A 15,706-nucleotide genomic window follows, 5' to 3' on the forward strand; every position below is an offset into this window, starting at 1 on the left:
AGACCCAAGGGCAATCTAATTACCCCCTTCCAGTACTTCCACACTATGATGGTTTGTACTGGTTCTGTTCACAATTTTGGACTAGTAAAGTCAATGGTGACTTAACATGCCCTGGGAGATGGTAGTGAGTCCCAGGGTATGGAGTCTGTTTGGGGATCACTGTGACACCCCTATGTTACTGCACTGAGGGTGCTGTGTAACACACATAAACAATAGATGATACCCTATGGAGTAAAAGACCCCATAGCCCATAAGCACACAAAGAGTCAAAGACCTACCTCAAATCATGCCTAAGAGTGGGAGGAAAATAGTCTCACTCATAGCAGGAGAAAAAAAACAAACCCCAAAAATCCAGCAAAGCTGCTGGGGGACTCGCTAGGTTTGGGAAATTAGCCTTATAAGAGAATTCTCCCTAACAGCTGTGCATTGCTTTTCAGTTTGTCTTGCCGGACCATCTCACTATTGAGTGCCAGTTTTGATAACTGATTTTCATGAATATGTTTTGTGACAAGTCCTTCCTTTAAAGTAAACTCTCTTCTGAAAGTAGATTCTTAAAAATGGATGGAAGATGTGGACTGACGAGCGACATGTGACTTGTCCATTGCCCTTCCTTCTGTAAAACAGGACTCCTACTTGGTCCCCGGAGTTGTTTTTGATCTTAGCCTGTGATTACTCCCTTGTGTCTTTTCTGTGTTTTTTAAAATTCTGTTGCAAATAGTACAGTTAAGTCCTAATTTAGGGAAGAAACGCAACAAATTATTGTAAAGCTTTGAACATGTTTCAAAAGATAAAGCTCAATGACTACATGCTATTTACCAATAATCAAAAAAGGAACTGTGAACCCTTGCATCTTTGTATGCATCATTTATGTGCATGCGCAACCGAACACATCGTATTGTTACATGCCATTTAAACCGCAATAAAGCATTATAATTTACCATTGCAGATTACATCGGTACTGTACGTTTTGGAGTGATCACAGATAAGCGCATTGCCAAGGAAATCTCCCTGACAGATCCAGGAAGTGTTTACCTCCATAGAAACCTCAACACCTCTTTAGTAAGTGCTGGAAACTGTTTAATTGGCACAATGAACTCGATACACAAAGGCTGGTTTCATCCAAACACTGTGGTCATGAATGTAACTTGGAAATCCTAACGTGAAACTCACTGTTTTTTTTTAATTGAATTCTAGTTTGCGATTAGAATGCTATTTGACATCAGTAATGCCTTTCATCGCAAACGATGTTGCCACACTTCAGAATTGCAATGCTTGTGTAGCCCATCCAGTGAAATCCCTGGAGTGGTACAGTGAACAGCACGTTTCCTCGAATCTAGGTCACATAAATAGCTTTGCATCATGAATTCTTAATGGTATGCTCCCTCAAGCTACAAGAACCAAATAACAGTCTGAACAGCTGAAGTATGGTTTTATTTACAGGTGCTTGTAGAAGTTGGTCAGAATCGGTTGGCTTTTTTTTACCAAGTGCTCCTGCCGTAATTTGCAATCTTTGCTACATGCATGTGCAGATCAGCAAGTTACCCCTCATCTCCATGTTAACATGTGCGTCTGGTGGGCCTCTAGGGACAAGGGTTGGTCTGGCTGGTACCCAATGTACTTCCCTGAGGATGCATGAAGTGAGTTCTCTTTGGACCGCTAGAGGCCCCAGGGTTGTGGTATCCCCTTTTTGGAGATCCCTCTGGGGAGGGATAAACCGATGCACTACATAGTCCAGGAAACCTTGTATCAGATAGTTACAATGGACACATATTCCGAATCTCTTCCAGAGAACAAAATCCGCAAACCTGCTGCGTCCTGGATACATACATAAAGAGATTATCTCTGAGGAGACCATAGGAAAGAGGCTTGCACATGCTACACTTCTGTGGTCCCACCACAATGCCAGGCTCCATGCGTAGAGATGGAGGACTGCGCAACCCTGAGAGAGAGATTCCAAGGTCGTGCTGGCCATCAAGCACACCTTTAACTTGTAACCTGATCACATTAGGTCATATTCAGACTATCAATTAACCAACTTGAGAATCCCATACATAATTTCCTATAGTGGGACGTTAAGAGTCAGTTGGATAATAACCAATCTAAAGGTGGATTTTATATATTGGGCATAATTGATATTGATATTTTATTTCTATTGCGCTCGCACACAAGTGTTTCAGAGCAAGGCAAGGGAGGGACACAGGGGCGAACATGGGAGAGATGGAGGGGGAAAAGTGCATGGAAGGGGAGAAGTGGAAAGTGTAGAGCAAAGGAGAAATGGATAAATAATAATAAATAAATAATAACGGCAACAAACAGTGGTATTGCAGACAGCAATTGGCAAGTGCTGGGTTTAAGACAGCAGACAGGGTAGGTCTGATAAGTGCAGGAAGAAAAAGGGGGGACTGTATCGATACAGATACAGACCCCAGTCCAAGGGGTGGCCCGGCGGTAGTGCGGGAGGGTAGCAGGGTGAGCAGGTACCTGGGCCCAGAGGACAGAGGGTGGCCAGGTGGACGGTGCCAAGAGAGAACAGATCAGCAGGCGATAAGGGGGGCGAAGGCAGAAGCAAAGAGGAAGGTCTTGAGGTGCTTCCTGAACCAGAGATGGTTCTCCTCAAGTTTTAGAGTGGCAGCACGGCTGTTCCAGAGGGAGGCCCCAGCTGAAGACGGTGATCTACCCCCAGCTCGTTACTTTGAAAAATGACTGATCTGGAGGGAGTTGGAGGTAGAGTAGCGAAGAGCTCGAGAGGGGAGGTATTTGCGGACGGATATCTGAAGGTATTTTGGACCCACGCCCCAGAAAGCCTTGTGGACAATGCAGAGGGCTTTAAATTTAATCACTGCATTCACTGGGAGCCAATGGAGAGATTTCAGAGCTGGAGAGATACGATCCCAGGGCTTGAGGCCAAGGACAAGTCTTGCAGTCCTGTTCTGGATTAGTTGCAGAGGGCGGAGAGTAGAGGCAGGTGGATTTATAAAGAGGCTGTTAGACTAGTCCAACCTAGAGAGAACCAGAGCTTGGGAGACAATAAGCTTCTGGGGGAAGGAGAGGAAAGGCAGAGCACCTCTGAGGAGGCGCAGGAGAGACATCAGAGATGTGGGCGCAGAAGGAAAGTGTGGAGTCAAAGATGTCCCTGAGGTTCTTAGCCTCGCAGGTGGGGGTAGGAGGAGGTCCAAGGGAGGCCGGCCAGAGAGGGCAAAGGATGGTGAAGATGTGCCAATGAGGAGGATCTCCGTCTTGCTGCCATTCAGACAAAGATAATTGGCGGCACACCAATCTTGAATGGCAGTAAGGCAATCAGAGATGATAGAGGGAGAGGAGGTGGCCGAGGGCAGCCTGAAAATGAATTGAGTCATCAGCGTAGCACTGGGAATTTGAGCGGAAAATGGCAGTGCAGTGGGCGAGAGTTGCCAGGTATTGGTTGAAAAGCCAGGGTGAGAAGTTAGACCCCTGGGCAACACCACAGGTAGAGAGGAAGATAGATGATAGGAAGGACCCAAATTGGACCTGGGAGGGTCGATCAGAGATGAAAGAGGTCAGCCAGAGCCTGATCAGTGATACCCAGGTTATCACGGAGACGTTTGATCCGGATGGTATGGTTGACCATGCCGAAGGCAGAAGAGAGATCGAGGAGGATGAGGACAGAGGGAATGTTAGTCAAGGTTGGAGAGCAGATCTTCACAGATGTTCAGGAGAGGAGTTTCTGTGCTTCTGGCAGCTCTGAAGCCAGACTGGTGAACATGGAGACAGCCAACAGAATTGGAATGAAGGTTAAGCTGAGAGATGGCCCACTTTTCCAGGAGTTTTCCCAGAAAGGGAGTTATGGACATTTCAAGAGTACAGCCAGAAACCTAGTTGTGGCCTAAGGAGGATAAAAAGGTCTGGGGAAGACCAGAGAGTGAGAATCCCAGAGAAGGCAGATGTGTGCCCGCTCATGGTCCCTGGCTGACCTGGGAGAGTATTGTATATTCTCAAGATTGTTTGATCTTTACCATGCATTGCACTTGATAGAATTATTTTCCAGCCCTTAAGTAGTTTTGTCTTTAAATTGCTTTATCCTTTTTGGTTGCCTTTTTTCAAATGGATCTCACTTTTTGGTTAAGAGGTATGTGATAGCTGAAATTAAATGCTGGACTTGTGGTCTTGTCTTCCAAATCTTTCTCTGAACCTACGCTGCAACTATACACAAGTGTTTTGCTCTTGCCTTGAAACACCATAACAACTAGCACTACCTTCTCAGGAGGGGCTCCTTTTGTACACAAGACATCCACATTCCAAGATGGCTTGAGCACAGGGAATCACAAGTTCACGGACACATGGGAATTCTGGTTTGTGGTTTCATATTCAATGTAAACGAAAACAATGCAGTTAATTTAACAATGTGCCCAGTAAGCGTGTACTACTTAATTATATATAACACATGGTCAAGTCTTCAAAGTATTTCCCTTCCCCAGTGGTTTCATCATGGACCAAGGCCAAAAATGTACCACTTTCTTTGAAAGTCCTTCCAATCTTCTGTTTGTCTTTTTTCAATGTTATGATTTCCTTGTACTCAGATCACTTTGTACTTAATAGTTTTCTATCAACTAGAACTCCGTGTGCCAATGTGGCCAACAGGGCCTGTTTTACTACGGTACAGTCTCGGTCGTACCACTCGACCCTGTACAATGCCTTCTGTTTAACTTGATGGCTTAGATAGGTTACAAGTGGGATGATATTTCTAGTTATTTCCTGAAATGCTTGGATAATCTCCCTATCCTGAGCTCTCTCGGAGCAGATTTTCTCAATATGGCGGAAGCGCTACCTCAGAGATGGGGGTCTAAAATCGGTCTGGTCTAGTTTTTCCCGTCTAATACCCCTACAGGCATGACCGTATAGAGTTAGAGCCTGATTTGCAACGTTGGTGACCTGGGTCAGCGTAGGTATGGGTGCCAGCATAAGAGAAACACGCTAAGGGCCTATGATCGCTCGTGTTTTTCCAAAATCTCAAACTTACCTATCTTTTTCCAGGCCCCAACTGATATGAAGATGTAGTTGTAGTAATGTAACATGTTCCCTTGGTATGTGGTGATGTCCCTTTGCTTCTTGTGGTTTCTCTAGGGAGGGAGAAGTGTAGTAATGTAACTGGTAGGCTGTGGTGTCAGCCTATGTGGAATGTGGGTGCTCTGAGTGTTCTGTGAGTGACGGTTGGAAGACCAGAGAGAGTGGCTACGTGGGTGTGGGGCAAGCCCGGTGTTCCTCCCTTGTATCCTGTCTTGTGGACCCTACCATCCCTGTGTATGTACTACAGAAGATAATACTGGCTAGGACAATAAACCAAGTTGAACTTACCTGCTTCCCTCAACATCACTTTGTTACAGTAGTCTATCAATGTTGAGCCCCATGATCCCGTGCATGTGTTTCCAGCTGGATGGCCATTAAAAAAACGGCCATTATAGGCTCCTAACTCCAACTCTGATAAAATTAGAATTGTGTCAATTGCTAGTTTATGGGCTTTCTTAGGACGAGTGCTATTGGGGTCTGGATTTCCCAAACGCCATCTTGATCTTCTCTGATCCCCTATAGATCTAGCAGTGGTTCTAGTTGCATATTAAAGTCCCACGCAACAATTATGACCTGTTTGTGCAAGTTGGAGCCTTCCCATGCTAGAACTAGTTCACAGATTTCCCTATGAACCGAAACAGAGTTGGGCCTGTTCGATACATTGAACAAAAGAATACATTGTCCATCTGGGAATGTTATTACAGTGTGTTGTGGATCTGCAGTGCTTGTCTCTCAGGCTCCTGCCATTTGGGCGGCCTCTATTACCTTTTTGAGCAGGGATTTATAATTCAATGCATTGATTTAACATACGTGATTTCAAATTGGCCTTCCAGCTGAAATCCTATGGCCCTACTAATGTTTGGGGCTATTTGGGCACTGTGAAAATTCATCCAAGATGCAGCACAGAAACAGCCACCATCCATGGATGATAGAACATGTTTAACCAGAATCCTTTTCAACGTCCTCGACACATGTATGGGTTTTGATAAATCCGTACTGCCCTGGTCCCCTTATACATTGCCAACAGCCTTTACCAATGAGCAACTGATCTCCTCCATGCCCGGTCACATATGTCTTAACACAAGTACCCATACTTTCACCAACCATCTTCAATCACTATCTGAAACCCTCTTGGGCACACCTTTCGAAGCTCAACATTAAAATCCACCGACATGCATTGTACCTGAAGATCACCTCTGTCAGAACGTCCAAGCCCGACCCTCACACATTGATGTCGGCTACTACCTCAAACTAAACACAGCCCCATTTATTCTGCTGTGCACTTCTGTTACACAAGCACAAGTCAGGACATGGCTGGCAGAAATGTAACTTGACGAATTCACTTGTGTATAGACGGTGGCAACTTTCTTCTGACCAGCATCCATGTGACTTCCCTGACCATCCTGGTAGCCATCCTTCACTCTGCTCCAGGGGGCATCATTGGCATGAAATGATTCCACTGAATCAGTGCTGTCCTGAGAGGTTTAAACTTTCTCCTACTTCAAGGGCATGTTGCCTTCAAAACAGCCTTTCTTTCTTTCAAGACATTTATAGTCCGCACCCCATCCTACCAGGCCAAAAAACTCAAGATGTTAGGAGGCCTGCATGCAAGCCAAAGACCAATCGCATCAATACTCAAAACCAGTAACTGCACAGAAAAAAACAAAACAGGAAACTGGCTGCATTTTGCTATGCACCCAGAATCTTGAAAATCTGTCTTCCTCCATTGGGCAAGCCACCACAAGGGTCGAAATTAAGATTCAATAAGCAAGAGCAAAAACCAGGGTATCCAGCATGAACCAGTGACCAGGAGTTACCATTTGGGATCAAGGAGCAAGGTCGTAGCCTATTGTAAATCTAACTTTCATATAAGATGCATACATATCTTTTTGTCCATTATGTATGCCTCCTAATGCTTTAAATGGTGTTCAGTTGTGACTGAAAGTACATTTATGTATTTTCCTAAATAGAGCTCACTTCACATAGGTGTGTTTGTTAGGCATCAGTTGGCCTGGGGAGCCAAACGTAGCTCCTGGTAGTTGTTGGTGTCAAGCTAACCCGGCTCTTGTAGGCTACAAGCAGGAGCTAAATAGCTCACAGCACCCCTCAATTTCGAACCGTGCACAAGCATCTGGCACTTCAGGAAAGAGCTGAAAACCCTGCTCTTTAAATTTAGTTCCAGGTTTCTAACATAAAAACAGCACCTGGCTGCATCAGAGTGCTGAACAAAAATAGAAAAATAATTATAGTACTATTCCTGAGCATAGTATGAGACCTATTGATTTTTCATGGGAGGTTTTGTTAAGAGACGTTTTGCGCATGGCAGGATCATTACTACTCCATTGGTTTGCACATGCTAATTTACATCTGATGCAAATTGGGCTAAATATCCTCTGTGGCATTAACCTGAAAGCATGTTACATTGTGACAAAAACTGTAAAGTCTATGTATTTGGGATGGTCTACTGGTCAAACGATCGACAAAATGATCAAATCAGCTGGGTTCTAGATTATTTATCACTGAATGCAACTCTGGTTTTTCAGAAGTACCTGGACAAAATGCATCCCACTGCTCTACTCACTTTACATTTTTAATTTCTGTTACATTTGCTCCTTGTATTATGTTTGTGAGGGAAATGGTATGAAGCCAGTGAGCACAACCTGTTTTTGTGAAACTCAGTAATTCGAAAAACACACGTTTGATGTTTTTATGCCCATTTAATGTAAAATTAAGGTGACAGTGATTGATGCTGTTACTAACTAAACATAGGGTTATGGCTTTCAGGGGTTTATAGCCTAGCAATTAAGTTTTTTTTTTTTTTTACTCCTTAAAACCCATTATTATGAAAATAAAAGCTTTACCGTTGAAAAAAATGCGTTCAATGCTTTTTTTCCGATGCATTTTTCTCCAATGCTTTGTCATTCATTCAATATTCGATGCAGTAACTGGATACCCTTTCAGGGATGCACTTTATTTTTGTAAAAATTGTGACGATCGAGTGATATGTTTTGTAGTTAGCCAATATATCTGGAGAGTTTGCTTGTTGAGGTAGAGGAAAATTATACTACTGCAGCTTGCTCTCTCAGGGTTACTTGGAAGTATTTTTGTAATATGCATTATGTATGTTAATGTATTGTGACTGGATGAATTGAGTTTTATGATTTATTTTTTAATTTGTAGAATATGTACCTTTTTAAATGTGTTTTGGTGATGCCTATAGTAAATAAAAGATTACTTAAGAAATACATCCCGAGCTGGAGGGGTATTACCATTAAGGTAATACCCTGGTGTGTGAGTTAGAAGCCAGAGTGAAGTGACAGCTTTAACCTTAGCCCTGGGGCATTACCTGACTGGTAATGTTCTCCCAGCGAGGGGTGTAGTGCTATTGGTATCCCGGCACATTGTACCGGGGTATTAATAGTGTTTCTTTTTTCCAAATTGAGAAACGGCGTGTTTGCCGTTTTCAACTTGAAAAAAACGACAAAACAAGATGGCTCCCATGGTTCTGACAGAAGGGAACTACACATAGTCCCTGCTCCCTTTCCGTGGCAGCCATTCCTGGGAAGGAGATGCCCTGAGAAAACAGTGTTCGATGTGCCGGTGAGGGTCAGAAAAGCATAAGGTAAATGGGGGAGGAGATGGGAGTTGATGGGGTATGTTGAAAATGAAGGGGGGGAGATGGAGCGGGGGTGCACTTACCCGATTCCCGGCAGTGAAGATGACGGCCTCCCGCTTCTGAGGAGGCTTGGAGCAGGGGCTTTAACATAAGGTAAAGCCCCCGTTCTGCACCTCGTGATTGGCTGGGTTTGCCGCCACTCACCCCACCCCCACCCCCGCCAGGCACTAATACCATTTATTACAGAACATAAATGAGACAAATCCATCTACATCAGTACACATCTGTCACACTAAGAAGACATTATATATGGACAATTCAACACCCAATCACCCTCATAGAGCCACCCCAGTTTAGTGCTCCGTTGCTTGCAAGCTAGGTTTGTGTTAATTAAATCCCATACATGCACACATACCTAAAACTCCCAGAATGTATTGGTTTGCCAGTGGAAAGCTACAGACTTTTAGCTCGGTGTTCTGGCGACTTAGCAATGTTTGATCACCCTAGATCTGCAGAGACTTGATAAAGTCATACCCAGTCTGCACACCTCTTTTGAGTCTGCTGGAGTGAATTGCCATTCACGTAGGATCCTCCATAGGTTTGGTTCAGTGTGTTTCTGTTCTGCCTATTCCGGCTTGTGCTGGGGACAACCCATTCATTGTCAGTTGGCCTTTCCTTGAACTATTCTGTGCAATTTCTATCATGCCATTAGAAATGGGTAGGCTGCAACCCTAGAAAGAGAGGCCTGGGTATAAGGTGGAGAGGAGTAAACATGTGAGCCCTGAGTTCAATTTGACTTGATGACTTTTAAGCCCTGATATCCTCAAATCGATATCCTCAGTGGGCCGTCTTCCAAATGACAAGTGGTGTGCTTTTATCCCATCACACATAAAGGTATGGCACAAACATTTGTATGGTCCGAAAAAGGAGATGATCACTCTGCACCCATTTTTCACTTGTTTGTGCATAGCTAGGTTTCTTGGAATATGAAGGACTATCTGCTTGGCATTTGCTACTTGAAACTACCCTCTCATTTAGGAGTTGCGGTGTAGTCTCCTGCAAAGTTAGTTGTGCTGTGAAGTCAAACTTGCAATGCTTATTCTGGAGCAGTGCATCTTTGAAATTTTTAGAAGATACTAGAAACTATTGTCGCATGAAGAGGGGAGGGTTCTGCATCTTCATGAAAGATGGAGCAGTATGTTTACTGTCGCTTGCCAGGCGATGTTCAGCCTTTTTTCTCCCGGATGCCAGTCTGCCCATAATTATTCTACGGATAAGGTTTTCATGAATTCATGAATTTATTTCTTTAAATTTCTTTAGGTTTTTGGTGGAATTCTTTTTCTTGGCAGAAAGCAACTTTTGTAGTGGACAGCTTTTTCTGATTGGGACTCTAGTAGGACTTAATATGGTGGCCTTAATTATCTGCAGTGCTCCCTGAACTTGAATTCTAAAACTAATAACTGTTATATATTATTGTACTCCTGCATTTTTGTCCCTAAACCCACTAAGGCACGGGCTCTATTTGTACCTTGTGGTTCGTTTATAATTTGCCCTTACAGTTTATAGCATATGCTAGTCAATGGTCTTGTAAGCATTTAAGATCTCCCAAGTGAAGGAATTGTGCCTGTAGTTTTGATTCTTCTTTAGGACCAGATGAACTGGTCTAGGTAGGAACAAGCACATTTATTTGCCCTGATAAAGGAATTGAAAAAATGGAGCACATCAATGATCAAAGGTGTCTGAAACTTTCTGAAGTGTTGGGACTCGGCCCAAGAAACCAGATGATCTTTCTAAAGTCTAGGTTAATACTTAAGTGCACCTTGGTATTGAGCTTCAAAATTCTTCCCGTCTTCTGCCAGACTCCATAACTACAGAGACAGCACCACTGTGGACTGCCAGATATTCCAGTCCATTGCGAAGTAGCTTACATGGTTTCTATGCAATATTGGTGAAATAAATAACATATTTCCTGTTGCTAAAAGGCACTTGCCTCATATTGTAGGAGTAGGCTATAGTTAATCTAAATCCAGCCCTAGAATATTTGGGGAAGTGCTGGATGGTAGTCATGTAACGGTTAGTAATAAATATAGTTTAAAAAACGGCATGTATTACACTAATATCATCGCTGGATACTCTTAGAGGCAGTGATGGAATATTTTAAATAAAAATGTAGTTACAAACAATATAATACCTCAGAATCTTTTACGACCCTTAATACAATGTTAATTAGTCCAAGCACAGCAGAAATAGCTCACAGAAGAAATGCTTGTAATGTACAGTCCAGCTCCGAATCATCTTCCGGTCCCGACAACCTGTGGGAAAGTGAAGCAGTAATGTGGGTGCTTATAATTAAAGTACTTGTGGCAATGAATGGGATGGTTCAAGCCTTCATCAATGGAAAGCAGCTAACCCAAAATGGTTCAGAATCCCAGGGTAATGGGCAGCCGACACCGCGTTGTAGCTGCCTTGATTACCGGTGCCAGGCAACACTACAACAGGAAGCTACTTCCCCAGAAGGCCTACACAGGTAGGCAGAAGCCGGCACCCGACGCCCTAAGGCACCCAGCATAAGGCACTCTCCCGGGCCTGTCGGAGCCGGGAGGACTGGAGGGCTGCCATAGACTGGCCTCATTTGAACACTGACCCCTACCAAATCTAGCAGACTATCCCCCGGCACTAGATGCCACCGCTGCACTTCGCCGGTAAGAACTGACTGTTATATCATCTGCTACTGTAGGCCACTGTATCGTATACTTACTGCAGTATTTTGCATACGTATACCATCCGCCCAGTGCCCTGCCATCCTTTATGCCATTGTACCCATCGGCACTCAGTTATTTTGTACCACACACTACGCGCCCACCCCACTATGGCTAAGGAAACTATGCCTCCCGTCCGGTCGCAAGGTGATCCACGCTAATACAAATAAAAATGATTAGCAACTGTGCGCCGCGTATGCACTATTACAGTGCGGTGCATCTTGCCTCCACTGCCGGCTCGCTAGCCTAGTATATGCATCTTATGCTTGCTAGTGATATTTCCCAGCAACCCAAACGCTACTGCCTACCCACAACAGCACTTATGCAGCGCCTAAACAACAAATAGTACCCAGTCACTCTCTCCTTCCAGCCTGCTCCCCACCGTGTCACCAGCCGCCACACCCGGACACCTATTCATGTCAGCCGTGCAGTCTCATTGTTGTTAGCCATTATCAGATTAGAGTCTATGCTGTGAGCTACTAGCAATGCCTTAAGACTATGCTTTCATGTTAGCCTTTGTTGATTCAATATTGCGCACCTTATTAGGCTCCATGTTGTGAGCTACTAGCAATGCCTTAAAACTTTATGTATTGTCAGCCCCGCTAACTCAATGTTATCAGATACTATTTGCCTGTCAGCGCCTTAGATTGTACCTAGTAGCGCTAGCCTGCATGTTCATCTAGTCTTGGCCCCCCTATCCAATATTGACTGGCCGACTAGCGCCCTATACAACGCGATCCCACGCTATGACCTCTGCACAGACACAGCAACCGCTCTCTCCCACTCTAGCATTCAGCACACCACGCCGTCCAATCACTCACACACATACACTACCAAATCCCACATCAGAACCATGGCTCCCACTCCTAACATGCAAGCGACATCGTGCATAATAGGAAACACCACACCCCCTACTCCTCACAACATCCCACTCACACCCTTCCTGCCCTCCTTCGTCACTAGACCAGCATTGCGACACACTGCACAATACTTCTCCAATACAGCTAACCCCAAACTACCTGCAACTCCTAAAAATCAGCTAGATAACATGCTAACCAACCACTCCTGGGCCATCACAGCCACAACCTCTTTGCGCCAGAAACAAACTTCTCAGGCTACGCACACCAAAAACACCCTCTACCTACAACGCCCGACCTGAACACACCACCTCCTCTACAGCATCAGTCATACCAGAGACCATAAAAACTCAACCTCCACTCATACTGCCTAACACACCCATCACTACCTCTACAACTATGACATCACCTCCTACAGCCTTACCTACACGCCCATCCAAACAGCCTTTGAAGCCCATCGCAACCACCAAAAAAGCTACAGTACTCACACGCAACATGCCTCCCCCACCCCGTGTTAACAAAACTCCTAAACCAGAGGGCCCATCCCACTTACAATGTCTACTCATCAATGCTAGGTCCCTCCCTGCACATGCCACTGAAATCTTCGACCTCATCACCAATCTCGACCTAGATATCCTGGCCATCATCGAATCCTGGCTGCACGAAGCTGTAGGACCCACACACTCACTAGCCGTCCCCCCAGGACACTCGATCTACAGACAAGATAGAGTCCTAACTAGAGGCGGAGGAGTAGCCTTCATAGTAAAGGACTGCCTGGAAATGAGACAAACTGCCTCCAATCTCAGAGAGAACACACTCTCACAGTTAAGATCGCCACCTCACCTAAATCCACACTCAACATCCACTTAGTTTATCGCCCCCCCAGGCCCCATGGCCGACTTCCATGATAGTCTCTTGCATCTCATCACTGAAAACCTCAACATGTCCTCCAAAACACTGCTACTAGGTGACCTCAACCTGGAACTCAATGACCCTAAAGACAGGTTAGCCAAAACCCTAGCCCAAGCACTCACAGAGCTCGGCATCCAGCAAAGAAACCTAACTCCGACACACAGCAAAGGTCGCACCCTTGATTGGGTAGTAGATCACAACTGCGAAGTAGATGTCAGCTCCAACACCCTATTCCCTGGTCCGACCATCACCTCATCCACTTCTTCATCCCAACTGGCACCACTACACCCAAACATCCTAACCCCACCCACCCCCGGCACAAGCCAGAAGCGCCAAGAACCTTACTAAGGAAAATATCCTCCCTTATCTCGACATGCCACACTGCACCTCAACTCTTCCGACCCATCAGTACTAGCGGAAACCTACAACTCCATAATGGTTAACGCCATAGATTCCATCGCACCACTACTGAACAAAAAAGCCAAAAAAATAAAACATAACACCTGGTTCTCGGAGGAACTCGAGGTCACAAAAAAGAAAAGCTGTGACCAAATGGCTAAGCTCGCCACATGATGCCACGCTAGCTGCCTACAAATCTATTGCTGCTAACTATAAAAAAGCTATAATCTCAGCCAAATCCTCCTCCTATAACAACCGTATCACCAACGCCACATCCGAATCAAAAGAGCTCTTTGCCATCTTCACAGAGCTGTCCACCCCAGCCATCAAATCACAAGAGATCGTCAAAGACAAAGCCTGGTGCACGGACGTGCAAACGGCTCTAATAAATAAAATCGAGCTCCTACAGGAAAAGATCTGTGAACACTACAAAAACCTCTCTAAACGCATCGATCTCCACCCCCTCCGCCCCCGACTCCATGCCCATCACACACTCAATAAAACCTTTCTCCTTCAGAGAAGTCATCATACCTGAAGTAATAGAAATAGTCAATAAAATCAAACCCTCCAACTATAAAGGGGACATATGTCCGGCCAAACTAGTCAAAGACTGCGCAGAAACACTAGCCCCCTCCTCACAACCTTTATCAATGCCTCTTAACTCCAACACAGTCCCTGACAGCCTAAAAGAAGCCTGAGTACGTCCTCTACTCTAGAAACCTTCACTTGATCCCGAAGTGCCCAATAACTACAGGCCCATTACCACAGTACCATTCTTGTTGACAATTCTGGACAAGGTAGCCTACACCCAAATCCAGCAATTCCTAGAAGAGAATACAATTCTCGGTAAGAGACAATCTGGCTTCCGGCCCGGTCACGGGACAGAGTCAGCCCTCCTCGACTTAAAAATTCAATTTAGGGATATTATGGACAAAGGCAAACCTGCTGCTTTCCTACTACTAGATCTGTCAGCTGCCTTTGACCTCATCAACCACAATATCCTCGGCAAACAACTAAAAAATGCAGCCCATTTCTCTCCACAAGCTACGGCCTGGATTGCATCCTTCCTTAGCGGAAGATTTATGAGAGTTTTTTCCAGCACAGACTGTGCCCCTCCCACCACTATACACTGTGGAGTTCCCCAAGGCTCTTGCACTGCCCCCACCCTCTACAACATATTCACCCTCCCACTGTTTAAGGACCTTGATTGTCGTGACATAGCCTACACCAACTATGCCGAGGACGTGCAAGTCTTAATCCCCCTCACTGGCATCTATGAACAAGATGCGACTACCCTCAACAACATCTACACTGCCATTCAAACTTGGATGGCAGCCAATGGTCTCTGTCTCAATGGGGACAAGACAGAGATATTGGTGGTAGGCACAAAAGAAACCCTCAACCAACTCCCCCCTCAATACAGCGCCTTCACCATAGACAACACAACCATCAAAGTTTCCTCAGCCATAAAAACTCTAGGTGTGTACATCGACTCTACCCTCTCCATGACCCGTCAGGTCAATGCCATAGCCTCCTCTGCTGCAATCGCCACCAAAATCATTAATGCAGTTAAACCGTTCTTATCAACGCAAAACTGCTTATCCATTGCCAGAGCCACAATCGGCACAAAACTGGATTACTGCAATGCCCTCTTCCTGGGCACCTCTGCAAAAAATATACATAAGCTACAAGTGACCCAAACCAATGCCCTAAGAGCTGCATTGAGCATTCCTAAGCGTGAGCACATATCCCAAGCCAGGAAAGACGCTCACTGGCTGCCTATCAAACAGCGTATTCTATTCAAAACACTGACTATCACACACAAATGCCACAAATGGCTGTCACTAAAGGCCCCTCCATACCTATCCGAAAGGATCACCACATTCACCTCCTACAGACCTAAGGGAACCCATCTCACCAACCAGATCTGCGTTCCCTCATTCAAAAGAGCCAAAGCAGGCGGTGCTAGTTTCCAACACCTAGAACCTAAGAACTGGAATGCCCTTCCCACCATTCTCAGAAATGAAAACTCATATACCACCTTCTGCAAAATGCTGAAAACCACTCTGTTTAACATGCTTCAACTTTATTTGTCTGCATGCGCTTCAATTTCATTGTTC

At 45.0% G+C, this 15,706-nt stretch overlaps 1 protein-coding gene across 1 annotated transcript in view; it reads left to right on the forward strand.

Moving 5' to 3' along the window:
• TXNDC11 (thioredoxin domain containing 11) overlaps nucleotides 1-15,706 on the forward strand; it is a 1,034,390-nt gene that overhangs the window by 544,281 nt on the left and 474,403 nt on the right. The window contains exon 6 of the mRNA XM_069647793.1: nucleotides 947-1,059. Coding sequence (XP_069503894.1) covers nucleotides 947-1,059 — 113 coding nt within the window. The remainder of the gene's footprint in view (nucleotides 1-946; nucleotides 1,060-15,706) is intronic.

This window comes from Ambystoma mexicanum, chromosome 2q (genome assembly GCF_040938575.1).
Source record: "Ambystoma mexicanum isolate Mex_15411 chromosome 2q, UKY_AmexF1_1, whole genome shotgun sequence".
NCBI lineage: Eukaryota > Metazoa > Chordata > Amphibia > Caudata > Ambystomatidae > Ambystoma > Ambystoma mexicanum.